Raw genomic sequence first — 25,399 nt, forward strand, 5'->3', positions numbered from 1 at the left:
GTAGAACTGAATGTAATGCAAGCGAGTAGGGGCTCAAAGGATCCTCTGCTAGAATTCTCTTGCTTGGGATCCCAAGTTGGGGTGTTCAGAGGTTTGCAGACTCTAGATGGCCTGAGAACTATGCCTAGTGAGAAGGTGGAGACACATTTTGTAGCGCCTAAAGCCCATACAGTTTTAATTTGTTGCTGATATCCTGTCCTGATGAGTGGGCACAGTAGTATGTAGGAATATTCCTGGAAGCCATTGCTTCCTCAGGACAGCAACAACTTAACTCCAAACAGAAGTGACTGTGAACAACATATTAATCTATATAACCCTCTAACCCAAATGTATCCCCAACTGAACTTCCCTTTAGTTGGATCCAAAGATGTCCACCGCCACTCCAGGGTCAACTGACATCAGCAGAAGTGGGAGTGGAAAGAGTGGTCTTAATCAATGGACTTACTGAAGTTAAAATACAAATTTTACAACACGTAAAGCTCATGTAAGTGAGGGACCCTGGAACTCAAGAGCCATCATTTCACAATAAATTCACCTCTGCTTGGAGGACCAGCTGAGCACTGGGTTTCCCTCTTTTTACATTTATTTTGCCACAGATCCAAAAAGATGATAAAAATGAACAATTCCCCTTGAGAAGCTCAATATACATTGCGCTTTATTCTTTATCAAACACCAATACTTAATCCTCTGGGAAACGTGAGACTTCTCTCCCCACAAATACAAGAGAATGTCTGAGCATGTTCAAAGTATTTTGCTTCCCTATTGAAGATGAAGGACAAATCCCTCACCTTATGTTACCCAGGTAACTTCCTTCTTGGCCCCATTGTGAGGTGGATGTGCTCACCACCTGTGAGCCAGGACAGCAATAAGGCTCAAGGTCAAAGAAACAGCATTTCCAGAGTGCTCTGGACACGATCAGCTCTCCCCTTTTCTGCAGAAACTCACGAAACATCATCTCACTTCTATGGTGTCACCAATAATATCAGCAAGTAGCATCCAAAAACACCAAGAAGAAAAAACTTGATCTATAATATACATGTTTTTACCTTATAAATGGGGCCTCTGAACTTTTTTGAGATATTACTTTTTATATTTTCATTCATTCACGTGCTAGGCACTGGGGATACAATACAGAACAAAATAATCATGGACCCTGCCTTTAGGGAACTTAGAGTCTAGTGGAAAAGACCAACAATCAAACTTGCAAATACTTGGGCAAGTAAAGGGTGTGATGGGAGCACGTGGGAGAGGCATTCAGCATAAACATGGGCAAGCAGGCACAGGGGTCTTCCAGAAGAAGGGGTGTCTAAATCGAGACCTCCAAAGTATAAAGAGGCGTTAGCCGAGGGGAAGGGGCTTGATTGGTAAAGGTCGGGGCTCAGGCAGATGGTGCAGCCTGAGCAAAGGCCTGGAGACCAAAAGAATGGGGCCCATGCCAGGAGCTGAAGAAGTTCAACTCGGTCAGAACCTAAAGCGTGTATGGCTGGAGGTGGGGGCAAGGGGAGGGGGGTCAGCAGGAAAGAGAACACTGGAGACTTTAGGGGAGTGGGGTATCTGATCACAAAGAGCTGTGTTAACTCGTGTTGAGGAACTTGGGCCTGCAATAAAAAGAATAAAATACCTAGGAAGAAACCTACCTAGGGAGACAAAAGACCTGTATGCAGAAAACTATAAGACACTGATGCAAAGAAATTAAAGATGATACAAATAGATGGAGAGATATACCATGTTCTTGGATTGGAAGAATCAACATTGTGAAAATGACTCTACTACCCAAAGCAATCTACAGATGCAATGCAATCCCTATCAAATTACCAATGGCATTTTCCACAGAACTAGAACAAAAAATTTCACAATTTGTATGGAAACACAAAAGACCCCGAAGAGCCAAAGCAATCTTGAGAAAGAAAAATGGAGCTGGAGGAATCAGGCTCCCTGACTTCAGACTATACTACAAAGCTACAGTAATCAAGACAGTATGGTACTGCCACAAAAACAGAAATATAGATCAATGGAACAGGATAGAAAGCCCAGAGATAAACCCATGCACATATGGTCACCTTATCTTTGATAAAGAAGGCGAGAATATACAATGGAGAACAGACAGCCTCTTCAATAAGTGGTGCTGGGAAAACTGGACAGCTACGTGTAAAAGAATGAAATTAGAACACTCCATAAAGGGCATTTTGTAAATTAAAATAAAATAGGAAAATGTGCTTTCATGTCTTAAAATCTGAAATTCTGAAATTATACCTGATATCGATACTATAAAGAAAACAAAACAGCCATTTCTTTTTTTTTTTATTTAAGGAAGTTCATCTTTTCATCATGATTGAAGGAACTGCATGACCAGTTAAATATTGTCAGCATTATTTCCCAAAATTTTTCATTAATGTTTTACACGCACCCTTACACCTGAGTGTTTTGAATTACATACACATATCCATTAGCAGTCTAAGATTCACCTAACATCTTCTTCAACAGAATCCAAGATGAACCACTAGTAAAACAGATTATAAGATTATCTGGATTTTAGATGAGTTGGTCTGCTGAACTCTAGAATTCACAGAAGGAATTAAATCTTTGAATTTGTTGTTTAACAAATACAATTCTGCATTGTGCTAATCTCCTTTTGCATATTATTTAGCAAATGGCTATTAAGGCTTTATTGTAAGGGATTACCAAAAAACAGTCCAATGGTGAACCATGCAAGATAGAGAAAATAATGATTTACAAATAACTAATGAACTAAGGGAACCATGGTTTTTCCTTTCATTATAGACTTCTCAAAATCAAAGATATTTTTCAAATTAAAGTTATATTAAGAGTTTATGGAAAATTATACCCCTAGCTTAAGAACTTAAACATCTTTAGATTTAAAAAAGGAATGGATGATTATAACTATAGTTTTTTAAATGTTGCTTTGGGGAAAAGTCTTGATTCTTTGTTTCATTCTCTCTAATAGCTTTTTCTTTGCTTGCTTACTATAAAATAAAGCATTGTTATTGTGAGGACAATTTCTGATTCAGTTCCAGTGCTCTTGTATCTCCATGAGTTTTGGCATTGTTTACCAGCACCTGTGGGAAATTATATACAGGAAATGTTAGTATTTTCTTTATTAACAATACCTACATTTAGAGTCATAGAAGTCAAGTAAGCCAAAGGGCAGCAGGCAATATCAAACTACACAAAAGTGACTATGTGCAAACTTTCTGTCATTTTTGCTGAAATAAACTGTTCTAACAAAGCTAACATCAGGGATAAGCACAATTTACTCAAATGCTCAACAGTACAGATGTCAACATTTTGATTGTTACCACCGCCAGCACTGCATAAAGTTAAAGGTTTTGTTTGGAGGCTTTGGTTTACAATACTGTCACCTTTAAACCCTTACCCCAAAAGACCATTTTATGCATAGAATTGTTCAAATGACATTGCTCTCCTTTAAAACCACAGCTTAGGATCAAGGCTTGGGTTCTAAGCTCTATTAAGAAACTTTCCATAAGTTTCATCAATTCCACAAACTAGAAGCTTTAATTTTAGTTTATCATTTGATTACTAAAACATTTTTTGGTTGTTCATTTTCAAACACTGTGAAGGATCCGAGATGTTGCTCTATCTGTAAGCTAACAAGTTAGCCTGTCACAGTTTCATGATGGGACACCTGGGTCAGAGACAAATGTCTTTATCATTCATGGTGTAGCAAACGACATGAGTATCAACATATTTGCATCTGTTCCCCTCCTAAGTCTCAAAGGGGTGACATGGATGGATGCATATAGTTTCCCACATACACAGTGGGTTGACAAAAGGGGAACCTTAGATTTAAGTCTAGGCACCTAGGAGACTTGAATCTTTTATAATTGGCAGTAAACATGCCTTTTCCTTGCTCTGGAGGGAGACACTTATCTCCATCTCCCAAGGCTGGGGGTGTTTAAAAAAGGCTTCTCATTAATTTTCATTGTTTTTAAAACTCTTGGCTGAAGTTATAAGAATTTTAACTCAGTACATGTCATACAGACTCTACCTTTTTAAAAAGAATACACACACACACACACACACACATTTGACCCTTGAACAACATGCGGATTAGGGATGAAGACCCTCTACATGCTCAAAAATCCACATATAACTTATAGTCAGCCACCCAAATAGGCAGTTCCTTGGTACCCATGGATTCAACTAATCAAGGATCGTGTAGTACTGTAGTATTTACTATCAAAAAAAAAAAAAAATCCAAGTGTAAGGGGACCCACACCATTTATTTAAACCTGCATTCTTCAAGAGTCAACTGTACATGTTTATATATTTAGAAACCAGACCCATCCCACAAGAAGTGGAGTAGAAATTGTCATATGAATTTTACAGAAAAGACAATAAGAAGTAAAATAATCTTTCCAAAGATAATATGAACATTCCATTAATTTCTGCTACTTCTAAACCTATCCTATCTACCTATCTGCCTCCACTGCAATGGTCATAAGAAATACTACAACCAGAACCCAGAGCCTTCATCTATCTTTTCTTATGCTACATAGCACATAAGGAGAATATATTTCCTACAGGTTAAATCAGTGGTTCTCAACCAGGGGTGATTACACCTCAGATATTATTTGGCAATGTCTAGAAGACATTTTCAGTTGTTATAAGTGGGGTGGAGGGAGGAGGACAATGCTACTGGCATCTAGTGGTTAGAGTGGTTAGGGATGCTATTAGACATCCTACAATGCACAGGAAAGCAACCCTTAGCCCTCACCCAACAAAGGTCCAAGATGAATAACTTTAATAAAATCAATGCCTTACATCAATGAGCTCGTAGTCATTTTTGGCATGTAAGTGTCTCAGAAGGTACCAACGTGCTGTTGAAACAATAGATTTGGGATACCCAGGCTGATACACCACTCTCTCTAAAAGTCGCCGTGTCTCTCTGGGGAAAAGATATTTACTTTCAGTCCAAAGCATATAAATTAATATAAGATATTTCATATACTAGCCTCAAACACACATTATCTTTCTCATTCTTTTGCAGACAACGTGCTGATTACTTCATGAATTCTTTCATCCATGTAACGAAAAAGATAGAAATAATGGTTAACATTTACTAAGTATTTATTACGTGCTACGTAGTATGCCAAGTGTTTTACTCATATGGTCACATTTAACATTCACAACCTTATAATGTAGGCTGCTGCTATTATTCTCATTTTACAAATAAGTAAATTAAGGCTCTTCCCAAATAGAATGGGAAAATGACCCCTATTTCATGAGCACTTCTGACTACTCTACTTCTAATCCCTCTTGAAGGTAGACAGAAAATAAATAATGCAAAGATAATACAGAGTGGAACAAGAAGAAATATTTAACATCTACACTAGAGGCTAAGTGTATAATATCAGGCTTTTAGTATATATTTTTAAGAACGTGTACAATATATGAACCTATGTAATAACAGGCTGATTTACAGTTGTGTTCTAATTTTTTCTTTCCAAATTTACTAACATCTATGGCTCTAAACACTTCTGTATGGGTAGAAACAACACAAACTGTGGTAACTTCAGAACTGCTGAATAGGAAGATTTTGTAGGTAGCAACTGGTTTGAAGTAGGAGCTAAAGAAGAACATGCCCTGAAGATGCTTTTACATAGGAATCACATAGTAAAGCACACTGCTTTTTCTTAGGCGGTATGTTTATTTGACCTGATTTTGGGTGGTGATAAAAATTATGGGAGGTGCTAACAGAGATTACAGGCAATTGGGGGTTAAGGCTCTCTAAGTCATGTATACTGAGCTTCGGCAGAAAGAGTTCATTAGGAAGTTCACATTATAGCTTAAAACATTTCTTGGTGAAATTAGTCATATAAGAAGTGGCAAAAATAAATAAATATCAGTAAATGATGCTGGAATTGCTAATCAGTCATAGGTCTTATCTCTTCCTTCACTCCTATTTTGTGGTATTGATGTGACCTTTGCCACACATTTATGTGTGTTAAGCTCTATGTCTACAATGCTTATTCTGTTTCAGCAATATATGCTCCTAAACCATTGTTTCACTTATGCTTTGTATTATGTGTGATATCCATTAGAGCTAAATATTCTCAGAATTCAAAAATATTCTTGCCTGTTTTTTCATCCATATGACTTTTAAGTAATTTTCTTCAAATTTATTTCTGACCTCATCTCTGCTTCCAATAAAAAGACTGTTAAAATTTAAATTTTATAACTTAAAATTTTTATATTTAAATCTGTAAAGCTTCTAGATTTTCTAGATATAAAAACCACATTATTTATAATATCTCTGCCTTTTTAATATTTATTACTGTTTTTCATAGCTTATTGCCTTGCAGGAATTTATGTCAATCTAGCCTTCAACTTGAGCCTTTTGGGTTTTGTTTGTTTCTAGAATCCACATTTACATTGTTGGCTCATCCTAAAACAGTGAAGAGCAAAAATTCCAAGGCCTTCTTCACTCAAAATGCTGTCATGCAAATCTCTCATATTCTATATCTGGGTACCAAATCACTTTTTTTAAGTAAGACTTTATTTTCTTCCTTACTGGGTTACTAGAACCAGCCTTTCCAAAGTAGAAACATATATATGAATAATATCAAAGTTTGTTAAACTAATTCTAAACCTTTGTGGTTTTTTTTGTTTTTTTTTTAAACCTTTGTTTTGTAGAAGGATTAAAAGTGAAGAATCACTTTGAAGAAAAAAATGAACAAAGATTCTTCATACCTTGCTCCCATTTTGCGTTTGAATTGTAACAAAGCTTGTAAAAGGACAGCAAGCGGACAAAAGCAAAGTTTCAAGGCCTCAGTTGTAGCTTCTTGAACCAAGGATGGCCAGTGATCACTGGAAATATTAGCCTATAAAAATAAAATACAAATATTAAATCATTAAACATTTGACGCGTTTATTTTTTAAATAAATTTATTTATTTATTTTTGGCTGCACTGGGTCTTCGTTGCTGCATGTGGGTTTTCTCTACTTGCAGTGAGCAGGGGCTACTCTTTGCTGCGGTGCATGGGCTTCTCATTGCGGTGGCTTCTCCTGTTGCGGAGCACAGGCTCAAGGCGCACGGGCTTCAGTAGTTGTGGCACACAGACTCAGTAGTTGTGGCTCACAGGCTCAGTTGCTCTGCAGCATGTGGGATCTTTCTGGACCAGGGATCGAACCCATGTCCCCTGCATTGGCAGGTGGATTCTTAACCACTGTGCCACCAGGGAAGTTCTGACATGTTTACTTTAAAAAATGTTATCAGCTCTTATTTGTTGACTGCCTACTTGTCTAAGTTGCCATGTAAATGCTACAGGGATAAAAATTCTTCAAAATGATTAAAATCTGATTCCTGCCCTTATGGAACTACAAAACAAGGCTGACAGGGATTAAGGAAGGTTTCAAAAAGGAGATATCACTTTAAAAACACTAAAATATCTGCTAAAAGAAAATGCACTATTCTATTACATGGGTGAATGAAATCTATCAATTACTAAGCCTCTGGTCTACCAAATATACAAAACTCAATTTAACGTGATTCTTTAATTGGTAGTGTATGAGTTCCACATTTCAAAAATTATCTACGGAGAGAAGAAAGACTGAAATGAAATATGTTAATAAAATCCCAATATAGGAAAAAAGGTGCAAAGCAGATCAGAGATAAATCAAAGTCATCAATTCTGAAAAACATTTTAAGAATTTCACTTTATGGGGAAAATGTTAAGATATCTACACATTACTTAGGTTGCAAACTTTAGTTTGTTATAGTATGTACTGACTCAGAAATAATATAGATAAGTAGTTCCAAAGAAACAGTAACTGCAAATAAAATGGTGAACACTCTACTGAATTACATAAGGAAAAAAATGTATTTAAAATCTTTCATTGAAAACCTCAAATTGTAACCAAGAATTCATAATTACAGGTATCTAGAATACACATTTTAATAAAGTCAATATAATGAGTGAATACACAGTCACTTTCAAACACTAAATTATTTTTTTAAATGTTAGAGCAATAAACTCTGAGTTCAGCACAGGCAAGAGTAATTTGTGTAATCAAGGAAGAGGAAGCCATAGGGATAATGAATATGAAAACAGAGATCAGAGATAATGAGGCATCCTCCATAAAGACGGGAGCAATGGCACCTTGGGTACATCTGGAAAAGAATGTAAGGCAAAGCCCATACTAATAAAATTACTCCTAATATATTTTTAAAAACTAATAACACAAAACTCTCACTGGTTGCTTTTATAATGCACTCTTTAAATTCCAAGAATTCATATAAAGTATCCCGTAAGTTTAGCCCATATTATGATATAACAGTTTCTATATGTAACTGGTATACTAAACAATGTGATTAGAAAAATAAGTATATTTTTGTCTCCCATTATGTTTTTAAAATTTATTATATAAGGGAGACTTTTCCTCATATAATAAGGATGTAAATTACAGTAGGTCCCATGACTCTGACATCCATTCACAAACACGGTCTTAACTAGAATGTTCTCTTTTCAATACTTCAATCTTCTTTCAAAGGTAATATTTACATCCCACTCCCATCTCCTCAGCTCCCAGCTAGGGTATGCTTACAGGGAGCAGCACATGGCTTGTTCCTCCGCCCAACACTCCCACCTTTTCTTACTAACTGTAGTTTCAGGAACCAACTGAAATATCAGAAGTTTGACTGATGCCATCATAAGATGATGCTCTTTAGGCCTGACAGATATTTAAAGATCTTTTTCTCATCCAGACTTTCCTAGCTTTATCAGAGACTCTCAACTTTACGCATAGTCTCTTATTGCAGGACCAGCTATGAAATCTGTGGGGCTCAATGTCAAAAAACAAAAACAAAAACAAAACCATGCAGGGCCCTTTGTTACAAAATGGTTAATTTCAAGATGGCGGTTGCAGAGCGTTAAACCCAGTGTGGAGGCCTATGCAGGTGCACAGGTAGGATGCACACCCACGAAGCAGTCCTGCTCAGCTGCAGTTCCACTAACCTGGGTGAACGAACTATTCCACTTACTCTCCTCACATGCTATGGCAATCTGGAAACCTTTAGCTTCCTTTCTGCTAGATCCCATCATTCCTCTAGGTGGCTCTACATGTCAGGATCTAAGATAATTCCCATGGCAGTCCACTATCTCAGCTGGCATCACTCATTCCTGGCCCTAACAAGCTCTAGGAGCACTGCTGACCCCACGCTGCAGCAACCCTCCTTCACAAGACGGAGGGCATCTTGTACCCAAACATTCACTCCTACCCACTTTTGGGATTCACCCACTGCTGACCACTCTGTCCCAGAAGCATGCAGTCACTTTCTAAAACATGAGCAACTCTTCCCAGCAGGTGGAGAGCCAAAGCTTCCGAGGCATGTGTCAGATACCTGTCCACGTGCTTCTAGACGTGTGCCTCCCGGACCTCAGAGGTCACACATCAAAGCCTCGCTCTCTCTGGCAGCGAGACTCCCTTCCTCTGGTGGGCACCTGTGTGTGGAAACGTGCCAGGGGGACGACAGGGGAGGCAACAGCTTTCTCCAGAGAGATTTCTTCCCAATCCTCCAACTCTGCTCTTCTAATCCTTTTATAGCTTCCTTATAGGTTACTCTTCTACACACTTCAGAAATCTGTATCTTGGTCTGATATTTCTCTTTGGAATCTGATATTTAATATCTCAGGGGAAACTTTCAGTTTAATAGCCTTTTCATATATCATTACACATACAATAGCTTCTCTTAAAACAGTCTAATTTTAATATACCCATCCTCTGCACACTGCCAGCTCTTTACCAGAGAAATATGACATCTCCTTATAATAATTGCTGGGTATCAAATCTTATAACAAGCAAATTAGATGTGGATGGTGCTTTAAAGTTTACAAAGGCATTTGTAATGTTAACTTCATTTGATATTCCTAATACCTAGGCAAAGTAGGTATTACTACCTCCACTATTACCAAAAAAGGTTGGGGGAGCTCTAGACAGCTTAATTGGCTGAAGTTTTCACAGGTTGTAACTGGTAGAACCAGAACCAAGGCTCTTATAGAAAACACTTTTGTGGTGGTAGTAGTGGTGGGGCAATGGGGGCAGGTATACCTGGGTATTACTAAATTGTAAGCTAATTTTCCCATCTGTAAAATAAGGTTCTTATGAATATTAATGAAGTTAATATGTATAAAGCACTGTAACAGAACCTAGCACAGGCTAAGTGTTCTGTATGTTTGCTATTATTATTGCTATTTTTATTTTATTTCAGGGCAGATTTAATTTCCCAGCATGAAGAACAAACAAACAAAAAACCACATCACTAATAATATTTAACTAACAAATAATAAGTTAGACTAAAAGGGTATCGACTTCTCCAGTTCACATATTCAAGAGCATTTATAGGTGCTACATGTGGCTTCCATAGCCCACCGACTGCCAATGTCACAAAGACTTTTGTTAAATATAAACATGAGACAAACAAAACAAAATGTTTGGTGATCTAGAATTACCATTAACCACCATTTCTTTCCAGCCAAATCATCTCAAATTTGACTACCATTAGTCTAGTCATTCAAAAACCATTGGTGGAGGAGCTCCTATATATAAGGCAGAGTGGTAAAGCAAAGATGCAAAGATGAACAAAACATGGCCCCAACCTAAGGAACTCTGAAACGTGCTCCACAGTAATAGCACCAAAGCTGAATAAATTTCCTAATTCTTATATTTCTTTGGCAAAATGTCTAGTTAAAGCAAGTAAATAACGTTGACAATGGACTATTATGGCAAAAGCATGAGTTAATTCAGGCCTGTCTAGGTAATTTCTTCCAAAACAAAAAATGACATTTTATCTTTTAATTACAGAAATAACATGCATATGATAAAAAATTCAAACACTATCAAAGGATATAAAATGAAAAATTCTCCTCCACTATCCCTTAAAGACCCCTAGGTACTATCCTCCAGAATAACTGCCATTAAATTTCCTTTGTATCTTCTTGTATCTTTCCATGTGCCTATTAGCGTGCACACGTACACACACGCACACACGATGTAGAGATATATATTCTTAAAAATTCATACCACACACATATACACTCAAATAGCATATCATACACACTGTTCTGGAGTTTGCTCCTCCATGCAGCCACTTAAATATTTATCTTGAAAAGTTTTCCACACTAGTATATAAGACTTCTAGATTAATATACCTACCTTGGTATCAGAAAACATATCAAGTCAAAAATTACTAGAAATTCCTCTTACAGAATGTCAAATTGAACTAAGAAATGACTAAAATGTTAATTATTGGTATCTTTGTCACTGATGAGTAGCTGGGCTAATTCTAACTTAAATCACCAAGAAACAAAAATGTATATTCTGCCATAATTCAACTTTTAAAATTGCAATCTTTGTTTTTTCCCCCTAAACACTGACAGTGTTCTGCTAGAGTCTATATAGGTTTATGTTATGTTACTCTTATGTCCATCAAAAAGCCCAAATACAAAGTCTATGAGGAGACCACACTAGAAGGTGATGAAACTATAGGAACTCAATGGAATATCACTATGTAAAAAACTTTTATCTTAAAGAAAAATAAAAGAGTCAACTTTTCACATCATAATTATAACATGATCTTACCATGCAGACTTCTAATGCAAGCAGTGCTAGTCTCAACAGGCTTGAGAGTTTCCCACTCCAGCTACCCTGTTGGGATGCTACTTGTAGACTCTTCCTATAACACATCTCTGCAGCACCCATCATTCCTTGGGACTGATATATGTGTGCCAGCCACTGAGGAACAGCAAGAGAAAAGGACCCAAAAGACTTTAGTTTCGTACACAGTCTACTTCCAACAAATTCAATAAACTTTGATGAAACAAAATTTTTAATTTAATTATTGATAAATTTTGTGCCTCCAAAACAAAAATCACAGGTCAAAAAAGGGGTAGCCATCTTGCCCATTCTACTGGCAACAGCCACGTCCAGTCTGAAGCCTTAAAAAGTCTCCCAAGATGGCAAGTCAGGAACAAAATCAAAATGCAATATAATTTTTTATACATTACAGATGTAACATTTAACATTTGAAAATCGATGCAATCTACCACATTAACAGAATAAAGACAAAGAAGCATTCTCATAGATGGCCCCCACCTCAAATCCACTCATTCATGATAAAAAACAAATCTCTCTTGACAAACTCAGAAAAGGATTTCCTTAATCTGAAACATAATTTGGACAGCCATTTTAGAATGTGATAAATACCTACAAAAACCTAAAGCAAAAATTATAATTATGAAATTACAAATGTTTTCTATCTGAGGTAGAGAATAAGACAAGAATGTTCCCTTATCACCACTCTGCTTAACACTGTAATTGAGGCTCTATAAACAGTGCAATAAGGCAAGAAAAAAATTTAACATAAAAATATTAGAAAAAAAAAGTAAAACTTCATTATTTCTAAAGGACGTAATTGTGTATACAGAAAACCCAAAACCATTTCAAAAGAATAAGTGAATTTAGCAAGGTTTCTGGAAGGTCAGTATATAAAAATCAACGGTATTTCTAAATGTTTGACACCAACATACAGAAAAAAATACCACTTGCAATGGAACAACAAAAAAAATCAACTACCCGGAAATAAATTTAACACAAAAATGTAAAAGACCTCTATTGCAAAAATTTTAAAACACTGCTGAGAGAAATTCAGAGCTTAAACAAGGAGGAATATAACACATTTATGGATAGAGAAACTCAATAGTAATACTTTGTCAATTCTCCCCAAATTAAACTATAGATTCATGTAATTCCAATCAAGATCTCTGTAGGACTTTTGTTTGGCGGGGAGAGTAAGGGTAATTGACAATTTACATGTAAATGTAAATGCAAAACACCTAAAGTGATTGAGACACACTTGAAGGAAAACAAGAAAGTTGGAGGTCTTAATATTACTTCCACATATCAAAACTACTTATAAAACTATAAGCAAGAATAAACAAATAGATCAATGAAAAAGAAGGAAAAGAACAGGGAGCCTTAAAAGACCCAGTCACCTGATTTATGACAAAAGCATCACTACAATTTAGTGGGGACATAATGGTCTTTTCAAAGGATGGTACTGGGACAATCACACATCCATATGGAAAAAAATGAACCTTGACCCTGCAACACTCACAAAAATTAATCCAGTATGGATCACAGACCTACATGTGAAAGGTAAAACAACAGTTTCTAAAGAAAAACAGAAAAATATCTTCATGAACTTGGAGGAAGAGTTCTTGAGTAGAACACCTCAATAACGCATCAGCCATTAAAAAATGATAAATTAGACTTCATTAAGATTAAGAACTATTCATCAAAAAATAATATTAAGAAAATGCTAGGCCAAGGTGCAGATGTGAGAAAATATCTGCAATACAGATATCCAAAAATGTGTCTGTATCCAGAAAATATGATTCCAACAATTCAGTAAGAAAACAGCATATGAAAAACTACAGTAAAGAAAAGGTAATTTAAAAAGAGGAAATCCAAAGATCCAATAAGTATATGAAAAGTGGCTCCACAGCATTTGTCATCAGGTAAATTCAAGTTAAAACCACCACAAAATACTATTACCTACATATCCTTTGGAAAGGGAAAACAATAACCACAATCTGGCAATATCAGCAATTGGAATGTTCATAATTTGCTGGTGGGAACGTCAACTGGACATCCATTTAAAAAAACCATTTGACAGAATCTACTAAAGTCAATATACACATACTCTATCACCCAACAAAAGGCATATCCCAGAATGGACACAGCACCATTAATCATAATAGCCAAAACCTGGAAACACAGTTGACCCATGAACAACATGGATGTAACTTATAGTCAACCTCCATATCCATGGTTCTGAGGATTGAACCAACCATGGACTATTGAAAAATATCCATTTATTAGTTGACCCATGCAGTCGTGCAGTTCAAACCCATTATGTTCAAGGGTCAACTGTAATTCAAACAGTAAAAGGGATATTTTACAGTATATTCATAAAAATAAATGAAAAAAAACTATGGCTTCATGAATTTCAACTAAATGAAACAACTAAATGAATTTCACTGACGTGAGGTTGAGTGAAACCAGATACAAAGTGATACTCCATTTATATCAAGTTCAAAAACAGGCAAAATTAGATAGAAGTGATTGAAGACAGAATAGTGTTCCCCTTTTCTTTTGGACGTAGTGGGGGATCACAAAGGGAGAGCATGGGGAAGGCAGCTAGGCTGCAGAAAATGTTCTATATCTTTTTATAGGTCGTGGTTAAAAAGGTACATACATAATGAGTATAAGATTTTTACACTCTTTTCTTTGTGAGTTATATCACAGTATAAAAGAAAACACATATACTATCTCTAAGACTTTACCTACTGTATAATTTATCCTTTAATTTTCCCTTTTAGTTTGACAAGGTGTTTTTCCCCTTGATAAAGAACATGAGATCATCAATATCCAGTTGACCTTAGAATTAAAGTATCTTAACTCTCATATGGCAAATTTACTCTGAGAGGGAAAAAAGCACCATATTTCTTCAAGGATTAGGGTAAACAAAGTGGCTTAACTTGCAAAATCCAACTATTTTACACCATTAGATAATCTTTTTAAGCAGGACATCAAAACTGTTGACATAACAAAAGATCAAAATGAAGAACTGTAGTAAAATAAGCTTCTGTAAAACCTATATCAAAAAGTCCCTTGATACTATCTTGTGGTACAGAAAGAACTATAACAAATTGAGTAAAGTAATTATATGCTTTTTGTATTTTACTATCAATTAGAATAAAGTACACAGTGATCATTATGTATCTGTCCTTGCGGTAAGCAGAGCCAGCTAAAAGGGCAGACAGTCTATTGATTGAGGCATCGTCCTGAAAAGAACTATTTCTAAAGGCACTAAAAACCCATTAAAATCTTGGATATAGGTTACCTGTAAAGTAGCTAAGGAAAAACTACACACATCCCCTCTAAAGACAGAGTTAAATACCATTATGGTAACTTTATTATAAAATGTTTGTAACACTTAGCTCTCTTACACCAATCCTATGTAAAAGACAGTATTTTCAACACCATTTTAAATGGAGAAAATTTACAATCAACAATGTTAAAAGCTTCGAAGCCGTGCAGCAGCAGATTCTAAATGAATATTCAACTTCCTTAGTTTCTCTAACCACAATACCCTTTAAAGCCTGAAAATGAGAGATATACAGTGAATCTAAAGGCAAGACAAAAATGTAGCATACCCCTGACCTCATTTAATATCACAGAGCATTTTAATTCAGGACTCACATAAGAAAAGAGAATTTATTTACCTGCCAAGCTGGAACAGAGGTTGAGTTGGACATGACTGTTTTTTGCAGCTCTTCAAGTACAGCATCTGGGAGAGGTTTTTGTGACTCTAGGAGTGGTTTACATTGAACTTGTCTCAAAAGTAAGATAACAGCTGGCTGATCAGGGTTACTTTTTAAACTCTAAAAATCAAACCCCAAACAGAAATACATCAAACAGGTTCTTAAGTGTTAAATGTAAAAGGCAAATAAGCTATTCTCCATATTGAAAAAAAACCCCTGACTTTAACCTTTTCTTATTAAAAAGTAAACAACAGCAAAAGTCAACAGAACACTGAACATCTTGGGAATACCAAACTCTACACTTAAATAAGCTCTAAAATCAGTAATGCTATTACTGTAGCTATAAGTTGTTAATCTTAGATTTAGTACGTCCCTTTGACTTGGTTTATTCTTAAGTGATATCTTGAAAAATTTAGGTACTACATATAAACAGCTGAACTAAGAAAACATAAAATTAACAGTGAAAGCTAAAACTAATCCTTCTTGGAAGAAACTTAACTTTTTTATTTTAATTAATTAATTTATTTATTTTTGGCTGAGTTGGGTCTTCGTTTCTGTGCGAGGGCTTTCTCTAGTTGCGGCAAGCGGGGGCCACTCTTCATTGTGATGCACGGGCCTCTCACTGTCGCGGCCTCTCTTGTTGCGGAGCACAGGCTCTAGAGGCGCAGGCTCAGTAGTTGTGGCTCATGGGCCTAGTTGCTCCACGGTATGTGGGATCTTCCCAGACCAGGGCTCGAACCCGTGTCCCCTGCATTGGCAGGCAGACTCTCAACCACTGTGCCACCAGGGAAGCCCAAACTTAACTTTTTTTAAGAGGGAAAGAGTTATAAATTTTTTCCTTTCTCAACCTCTTAACAAAGATACTCATTGTCCTTCCTCCAGGCACAGACTTCTTACACACTGGGAGTAAGAGAAATGACCCATTTACCCAGGCCATTTATTTATACCTTAAAACACATACACACACATATAAATGTATTGTGTGTGTGTGTGTGTATATATATATATATACATACACAATATGTGTATGTTGTATATGTGTATATGTGCGTGTATATATTCTATATGTATATACATATATACATACAATATACACATACAAGAAGAAGTTAAGGAGATTCTCTAAACAAGTCCTTCCACTATTGTTTTAAACATTTCTTTCTTTATTGCTTGTCTCTCAATGACATAATTCTTTATTTTCTATTATTAGGTCATAGTCCTAAATGTCCTTATTTCTGAAATGTGACTGCTTTCTTCTAAGTAAGAGACTGGGACATTAAAATGACAAGGAAAGGTTCATAAAAGTATCCCTTATTCTGTCAGAGGGAGCACGAATCAACTGTCAATTTATGCTTACTAAACATTCACTGTATTATACTAAACTGTCCTGAACCTAGGTGAAATTTCTTAAATAAAAGAGAAAATGTATTATTCTGATTTTCAGAGAATTCAAGGACCAAAGGGATCTTCAAAGATCCATTCTTCTCTCTCTGCAAAATTTATATTGATCTTTCAAAAAACATTTCTAGAAAGACACCACCTTCTCCCTGGTAAGCATTTATGAAAACAGATGTTTTCAGGAAAAAATGATGTTTAAAACTCCCCTTATTCATTAAATTATTTTTGAGTTGGTTTATGAAACTGATTTGTTCATTCAATAAATATTTACTGAGACCCTACTATGGGTTGGGCAAGGTGTAAGAATTTATTCACACAGCCTACAATCCAGGTAGGTAAAAACTGACTACTCAATAGTTCCCGTCACCCACTTAACAATCCCCACAGTCATTCTACATTGTTCAGAACTTTGGAAAAATGTAGGGATACTGGAAAACATAGCATTCTGAAGAGAGTAACTAGAAATCAAAGGAAAATACTGCTTCCATAATGGTGCCAAAAAAAAAATAGATTAAAACCTTGAGTCTTAAGAGTCAGAAAAATGTGAGCTCAAACAGCAACTCCATCAATTTCTACCTGTGAACTCCTGTGCAAATTACTTACCCTCTTTAAGCCTTAGTTTTCTCACTTGTAAAAATGGGGATAATAATAAATACCTATGTCATAGGATTGTTGTGAAAGTCAAATACAAAGTACTAAATGTATTAACTAGCTTACAGTAATTACTCAGTTAATATTGGGTATTATTATCATCATCATCACCACCACCGCCACCACCACCACCACCAAATGCTCTTTAAATAATGTGCATTCTATTTTTGAAGTTATTTTCCAAGTAGGATAAGAATCCATGAATCTCAATTCCATAACAATACCTTTGTGCAGAGGGCTTCAGCTTCAGCTATTCTTCTTGTGTCTATTAGACCAGTGACAGCTTGGGAGAGAGACCACTTTTCAAGAGATTGGTTGTAATTTTCAAAGAATTCTTTGTCTTTATTAAAAAAAAAGTCAATGTTACTTTTTTCTGCAATTTATAATGTGTTCTCAGAGAAGTAATCAGTTGTTAAGAAGTATTAAAATTAAATTACCATGCATATACAACTTTTACACATACCACTGGAATACCATAGACTATCTCAACATGAGACAGGTTTCTGCAAAGTTTCATAGCAGGAACAGCTATGAACAGCTGAATAACTTAAGACTTTATATACTTGTGACTTACATTAAAAAACATCACTATCTTCAGTAAAACTGAAAATACTTCATTGAAAAAAAGTAAAGATTTATTGCAATATAATTGACTTATGATAAACTGCACATATCCACATATTCAAGCTGTAAATCTGATGACTTTTGACATAAGAATATATCTGTGAACCATCACTACTATCAAGATAATACACATACCCATCATGAAAAGTTTCCTCCTACTACTTTGTAATCACTTCTGTCTCCAATCCATCTCTCCTCCTTTCCTCTGTCCCTAATCACTAATCATTTTCACTCACAATAGATCAGTTTGCATTACCTAAAATTTCATATAAATGGAATCATAAAATATAAACTCTGGCATCTTTCATAGAAGCTAACGTGGTAAATTACATTCATTTTCAAATATTAAAGCAACCTTGCATTCCTAGAATAAACCTCACTTGATCATTAAGTATTACTATCTTTTTTATGTGTTACTGGATTTGAATTGCTAAAGTTTTGTTATAAATTTCTACATCTGTAGTTCTGTAGTTTTCTTGTAATGTCTTTGTCTGGTTTTGGTATCTGCATAATGCTGCTCTCACAGAAGAAGTCAGGAAGTGTTACCACCTTTTCAATTTTCTGGAAGAGTTTGTATAGAACTGGTATTCTTTCTTACTTAAATGTTTGGTAGAATCCATCTGGTCCTGGAGTTTTCTTTATAAGAAGATTTTTAACTATAAATTCTGTGTCTTTAATAGATATAAAGCTATTCAGTTTATTTCTTCTTAAGTGAGCTCTGTATCTTTTAAGGAATTTATCCATTGTATCTACATCGCCAAATTTAACGGCATGAAGTTCTTCTTAAGATTCTCTTATGAGCCTTTTAATAGCTATAGTGTTGTACCTGCTTTAAATCCTGACAATGGTACTCTCTGTTTTTTTCCTGATGCCTGGCTAGGTTTATCAATTTCATTGATCTTCTCAAAGAACTAGATTTTGCTTTTGTTGATTTTCTGTTTTCTATTTCATTGATCTCTACTCTATTTTCTTTTCTTCTGCTTACTTTGGATTTAATTTCCCCTTCCTTTTTCTAATTTCTCAAGGCACAGCTGAGATCATCGATTTGAGGCCCTTCTTATTTTCTAATGTGGATATATAATGCTAATATTTTCATATAAGCAGTGTTTTAGGAGTATTATAGAAAATTATATGTTGTTTTTTCATTTTCATGAAGTTCAAAATATTTTCTAATTTCCCTTCTGCCATATTCTTTGACCTGGATTATTTAGAAGCATGTTATTAAGTTTTCAAATATTTGAGAATTTTCCAGATTTTTTGGTTATTGATTTTTAAATTAATTCCATTGTATTAAGGTAACATACTTCGTATGATTTGAATCCTTTTAAATTTACTTAGACCTGTTTTATGGCTCATAATATGATATATATGGGTAAATAGTCTGTGTACACTTGACAAAAATATGTGTTCTGTTGTTGTTAGGAGAACTGTTCTATAAGTTCTAACTAGGTCAAGTTAGTTGATAGTGTTTTTCAAGTTTTTAATTATATCTTTACTAATTTTCTGTCCAATTGTTCTATCAATTATCAAAAGAAGAGTGTTGAATCTCTGTAATTATGAATTTATCTATCTCTCCTTTCAGTTCTATAAGTTTGTTTCATGTATTTTTCCATAATTTTTCATTTTTTCTACCTATTTTATTGGGAAATACAACACAGATTTTATGTGTTTTGAAGCTTTGCTACTGGGTGCCTAAATTGTCCTCTTGATGAATTGATTCCAATGTGAAATGACCCTCCTTATCACTGGAAACATTCTTTGCTCTGAAATCTTAATTTGCAGGAAATTAACGTGGCCACTCCAGCTTTCTTTTGATTAGTGTTGGCATGGTATATCTTTTTCCATTCTTTTACTTTTTAGGTCATTTTTGTCTTTTTATTTGCATCTTTTTAAAATTGATGTATAGCTGATTTACAATGTTTCAGGTGTACAGCAAAGTGATTCAGTTATACATATATATAAATATATACATATAGATTCTTTTTTAGATTCTTTTCCATTATAAGTTATTACAAGATACTGAATGTAGTTCCCTGTGCTATAAAGTAGGTCCTTGCTGTTCTTCTATCTTATATATAGTACTGTGAGGTTATTTTGGTCTTTAAATATAGATTTATATTTTGTTTATGTTTCTTTTAAGCAGTATATAGTTAGCTCTTGCTTTTTTATCCAGTCTGTCAATCTGTGCCTTTTAACTGGGGTATTTAGACCATTATGCTTAACTTGATTATTGACATGGTTGGGTTTAACTCTATTGTGTTGTTTTCTCTTTATTCTATGTTCCCTTTTCCTCCTTTTTGTAGTATATAATTCCATTTTTTCTTTACTGTCTACTTTAAGGTTTAGAGTATTCATCTTTAACGTGTCACAGTCTACCTTTAAGTACAGCTGACCCTCTGTATCTATGGATGTGGAACCCATGGATATGCAGAGTCAACTATTACTACATCATTTTATGTAAGGGAGTTGTGCATCAGTAGATTTTGGTATCTGAGGAGGGTCATGAAACAAATCCCCCACAAATCCTTACGGATGACTGTAATATTATACCACTTCACTTACAGTATAAAAACTTTACAACAAAATACTTCCATTTTCCCCTCCTGGCCTCTGTGCTATTGTCATATGTGTGTTAAACAGTAAATTACATGTTAAAGAGATTTCTATCGTGTGTCACTTGTGGATCTGTTTCTATTGATTGATTCTTCTCATTATGGGTGGTATTTTCCTGCTTATTTGCATGCCTATTAAGCTTTAACTGGATACCAGACATTGTGAATTTTACCTTGCTGAATGCTGGATATTTCTGTATTCCTGTAATGTTCTTGAGCTTTGTTTTGTATGCAGGTAAACTCCTTAAGCCTTGTTTTTAAGCTTTGTTAGATGAGAATATAATAGCCTTTCATGTAGGGCTAATTCTGCCTACTACCTTTTGGCAATACCCTTCTGAATTCTTTATCTTGAATATATCATGTATGAAATGCTTCTTGAAACTTACTTGAAGCAGAAACAGCAGATAACAGTGCCAAGTGTAAATCCATCCTCTTTGGCTGAGTGTTCTTCACTAGGGCCAGTTTAGCATCAGCATGACAAGCTGCCATTAGCCCAGCCCAGACAGCAGGATCACCTAAACACAGGAAATACAGGCTGTCAATACCAACACGTTGCTGAAAAACTACCAAAAATGAAAGTAAGAGTTTACAAATACCAACAAATGAAATAAAATAGTATCTCCAGAAAAATTCCATTTTCTTAAAGAAAAACTAGTTCATAAGGCACATTACTATATTCATCCTTTAAGATTTGCCATTTTGGGGCTTCCCTGGTGGCGCAGTGGTTGAGAGTCCGCCTGCCGATGCAGGGGACACGGGTTCGTCCCCGGTCCGGGACGATCCCACATGCCGTGGAGCGGCTGGGCCCGTGAGCCATGGCGGCTGAGCCTGCGCGTCCGGAGCCTGTGCTCCGCAATGGGAGAGGCCACAACAGTGAGAGGCCCACGTACCGCAAAAAAAAAAAAAAAAAAAACAGATTTGCCATTTTTTCCAAACACATCAGAGGATAAAAAATATCCTGTTTAACTCTTCTTCCATGGCTGGTTACGTGAGTTGCCTAGAGTACTACGCTGTTGTGGAAAGGTCAATTATATTTACTTTCACTGAATACCAATGGCAAGTCTTACAGAGACACTTGTGTTCATCACTGTCCCTATATTAAAGGCTCAGTCATAGGAAAAGGAAGATAACACAATTTCTCAGCTCTTAAGAAAAGTCTGAGACAAAGGAAAAGCTCAAGACAACTCCATTTTACCTATGTTCTAACAGCCAAGCATAAAAGTCACTTTATCATTCCAAGGAAGCAATTATGATTACACTGATGTATCCCTTCATCCATTTGATCTCTCCTTCCTTCCTTCACACCTTGATATAGCTTCAGGGGAAGAGGGAAAGCCCAACAGCAGTGGGTTGAGAAGGTAATAAAAGAGATTATGAGTATAGACTCCTCTTTTCAGGAAAGTTAATTGTGAAAAGAGAAAGCTGGATTGGGATTTGGAACTTAGGCTTTTTAATTTGCTTGGTCTTTTGTTTCACAAATCATATTTTGCAGGTTAATGTTTACATGGTTAATATTTTCAGTCCTATTACCCTTACAAAAACAAATGGATAATTTTTAAATCCTACAAGGGGTTCCAGTTAACAATACAGTCATTTAAACGTACTTCTTAGCTCTAGTTTTTAATTTTTTTCTTACCTAACTGCCCCATTCAATATATATCTCCTATCAAATGGCTGAAATACATGTATTTCATTTATAGACAGTCAGTATTACTGCTAATTGTACAAGAATCATTAGAAATCTTATGTAGACCAAAAATGTTTATAAAAAATTAAATACATACCTTGATATTATAAAATAATTTCTGCCCAGATAATGCCTACCTTATTTTAAATATCATAAGACATAATCAAATCCAGAATAAGAAAATAGGGACCATTTCCTACAATTTATGGTGAGATCTGAATACTATATAATGAAAGGCAGATGACTGAATCTTAGATCTGGATTTTAGGTCTAACAATGCCACTAATTAACTGTGCAGCCGCTCTTCCTTTGGAACACATACTTCTACAAAATAAGGCATCTAAATCAGATGATGGCTCAAGTGCCCTCAGGTCTAAAATCCTATAATTCCAGTTGAAGTAGACTCAATTTTTGTGTTTGTAAGATTAAGTGAACAACTCATTAAGGATCTTAGGGTATTCTATAGTTTAGATTTTGGGAGGGGGATGGACATTAGCTGGCAGCAATTTCTTTTGTCACAATTCAAAAGAATTGCTGTCTTCATGACCTCTTCTACAGATAACCAGCAACTCAAATTCCCTATGAAACAAAGTGATAATATAAATATTATACATATATATGTGTATACACATATATATGTAATTTATACATATATATGTATATACACACATATATAATTTATACTATATATATACTAGAAACCTAAAAAAATTAATATGGTTTGCTAAAAATACCTTTTAATATCACAGAAGTACTAATCTAACAGACATTGGATTTCTTTCCATTCAATTCTAAATTCCTGGGATTATATTTAAATTTCTGAAAAGATTCCTTGGAGTACCATCTATCAAAATTGTACTCTGTCTAACTAAAGATCTACAAAGGTTATATGTACAGCTACTACACATAACTACAATTACATTCACTTTCACTGGACTCCAAACAAGTCTCAAATAAGCACTCAGCTTCATCAGTCAGTCCTTGTTTTAAGCTTCCTATATGACTCTGCTTCCTTGTTTATGAATTTCTCCAGATAATATGGGAAAATCAGAAAAAAATGATTAGAGAAGATCTTAGCTGGGCAATCTCACCTTTCTAAAGTGTATGCCATGTACACAATCAGAGGCTAACATCTATCATTCTAGATCCACAGTAAGAATTCTTGAGAGTAATTCTATATCTAATACTTGTTTGGCAACACCTTTAAAAATCAGAAACTTACCTAACATAGAACATAGATAAAAGCAAATGTTTAGGATTTCTTTTTGTTCTAGTTCAAAAATGAAAGAAAGAATAAACAACAGGACATTGGTCTGTTTACTTGTTTTATAAAATAATCTCTGAAGTTTAGTTAGGATCCTTATCATTTATGGTGAAGACAGTACTGAACCTGTTCTTTGTATGTTTCCCCACAGTCCCTGGCCAAAAGGAATAGCATTCTGATCCAGCAAATGTTTGAAGTGCTCTGGGGGAATATACTGTTTAAAGCTATATTTCATGTTAAAAGTAATGTTATGTAAAAATACATCCCATAACCCTACTTTGTTAGACATTCCAATCCTCTATAGCACTTCTCCAGCCGTGGTAACGGAAGCATGCTGATGCAGGTTCCATGCAGTTCCTCAGTGCCTTTTGTGACCAATGGCATACATACGACTCTGGTTAGAACTAAGAAATTAGTTCATGTGAGGCCAGCACCTTGGCAGTTCTAACAGTTACCATAGAAGACATATCTCCACTCCTCAAGAAGTTAACTACACATAAAAATAACTAAACATGTTTATTAAATAATTTAGTAGCTATAAATAAACCTCATTAAACCAGACTGATGGAAAACAGAAATAAAACCACTTTTTGAAAATATATAATGCAGAGTTTCGATAATGGTTAATGAAGCATCTTTATACAGATATTCCTTTGAGCCTGCTTCAATAACTGATTATCTCTTAAATATCAGTAGCTGAATGCAGTAATCAAATAATATGCAAGATCTTAAAATATTTTAAAATTCCCTTATTTCATAAAAATACAAACTTTGCTTCTTTAACACAAATGCAAGATGGACGGAATCCTAAATAATGAAATGGATCACATTATATTCACCTGGAGAAAGGAGAGCTGCCTTCTGAATGGCTTTTAGTGCAGTATTTTTCTCACCATCTGCTGAACTGCTTCCCACAGCCAACTGATTTACTGCACTGTATAGTAGTGCCTTCTACAAAGAGAAAGGAAGGGTGTTAATCAATTCTCTTTATAGCTCCCTGACTTTCAAAGTGACTAAAAGTAGTACTATATTGGCTATTGTGTGACCCCTAAGCCTAAGAAGAAAAATTATTCATCAATAATATTATTTAACAATATTATTTAACAGTAAATAATATTATTTAACATTTCCAATGTTAAATAATAATATTATTATTTAACATTTCCTTTGAATTGGGGCAAACTAACCTTTCCATGATTTGAGTCCAGAATATAAGCCACATTTCCTGCTACCGCACCTCCCTATAATAGTAAACAAATTATTCCTTATATAAATGCATAAACTTTCACAAAAAAGTAAAAATTAAGACTGATAAAATCTTTACATTAAGTCACTTGAAAGGTTCAGCTTTATCACATTTGTAACTTTTAAACTCCTTAAGTACCAACTTTAAAAAAGCAGTTTAATATTTTTATAAAAGAAAATCTTTTCTCGTATGATCAGTTCAACTCTGCTCTTTTAAAATATTCATTAAAGGTCCAAAAGTTACATGACATTACAGTAGTAACAAACAAATATACAATTTTATAACAATATACAAGATTGTGAAATGAAGACTGAAAGAAAAAAAAGAGACCACAAAACTTATTTTAAGATAAACTAACATAGTTTTACTCCATGAAAATTAAGTATTTTTAAAATGTCCACAGTCCCCAGTAAAATAAGTAACTAAAGTTCAGAGCATCATGAACCTCACCACCACCACCTCAATATTCAACTCAGTACTAAATGTAAGGAAAATATACGCAGCACGATAGTTTTCATAAAGTCGATCTGAAATCCTTAATGTAAAAAAATT

The 25,399-nt window shown here is 35.0% G+C and overlaps 1 protein-coding gene across 3 annotated transcripts in view; it reads right to left on the bottom strand.

The window, feature by feature from the left end:
• Positions 1-2,321: 2,321 nt before the first annotated feature.
• SKIC3 (SKI3 subunit of superkiller complex) overlaps positions 2,322-25,399 on the bottom strand; it is an 88,862-nt gene continuing 65,784 nt past the window's right edge. For all 3 annotated transcript variants that reach the window (XM_079917643.1, XM_079917642.1, XM_079917644.1), the window contains exons 34-42: positions 24,789-24,842; positions 24,441-24,552; positions 21,037-21,165; positions 17,639-17,754; positions 15,327-15,485; positions 11,620-11,772; positions 6,733-6,863; positions 4,804-4,927; positions 2,322-3,077 (exon numbers count right to left, since the gene is read on the bottom strand). In XM_079917643.1, coding sequence (XP_079773769.1) covers positions 3,003-3,077; positions 4,804-4,927; positions 6,733-6,863; positions 11,620-11,772; positions 15,327-15,485; positions 17,639-17,754; positions 21,037-21,165; positions 24,441-24,552; positions 24,789-24,842 — 1,053 coding nt within the window. In that variant the 3' untranslated portion in view covers positions 2,322-3,002. The remainder of the gene's footprint in view (positions 3,078-4,803; positions 4,928-6,732; positions 6,864-11,619; positions 11,773-15,326; positions 15,486-17,638; positions 17,755-21,036; positions 21,166-24,440; positions 24,553-24,788; positions 24,843-25,399) is intronic.

This window comes from Stenella coeruleoalba (genome assembly GCF_951394435.1).
Source record: "Stenella coeruleoalba genome assembly, chromosome: 3".
Lineage (NCBI taxonomy): Eukaryota > Metazoa > Chordata > Mammalia > Artiodactyla > Delphinidae > Stenella > Stenella coeruleoalba.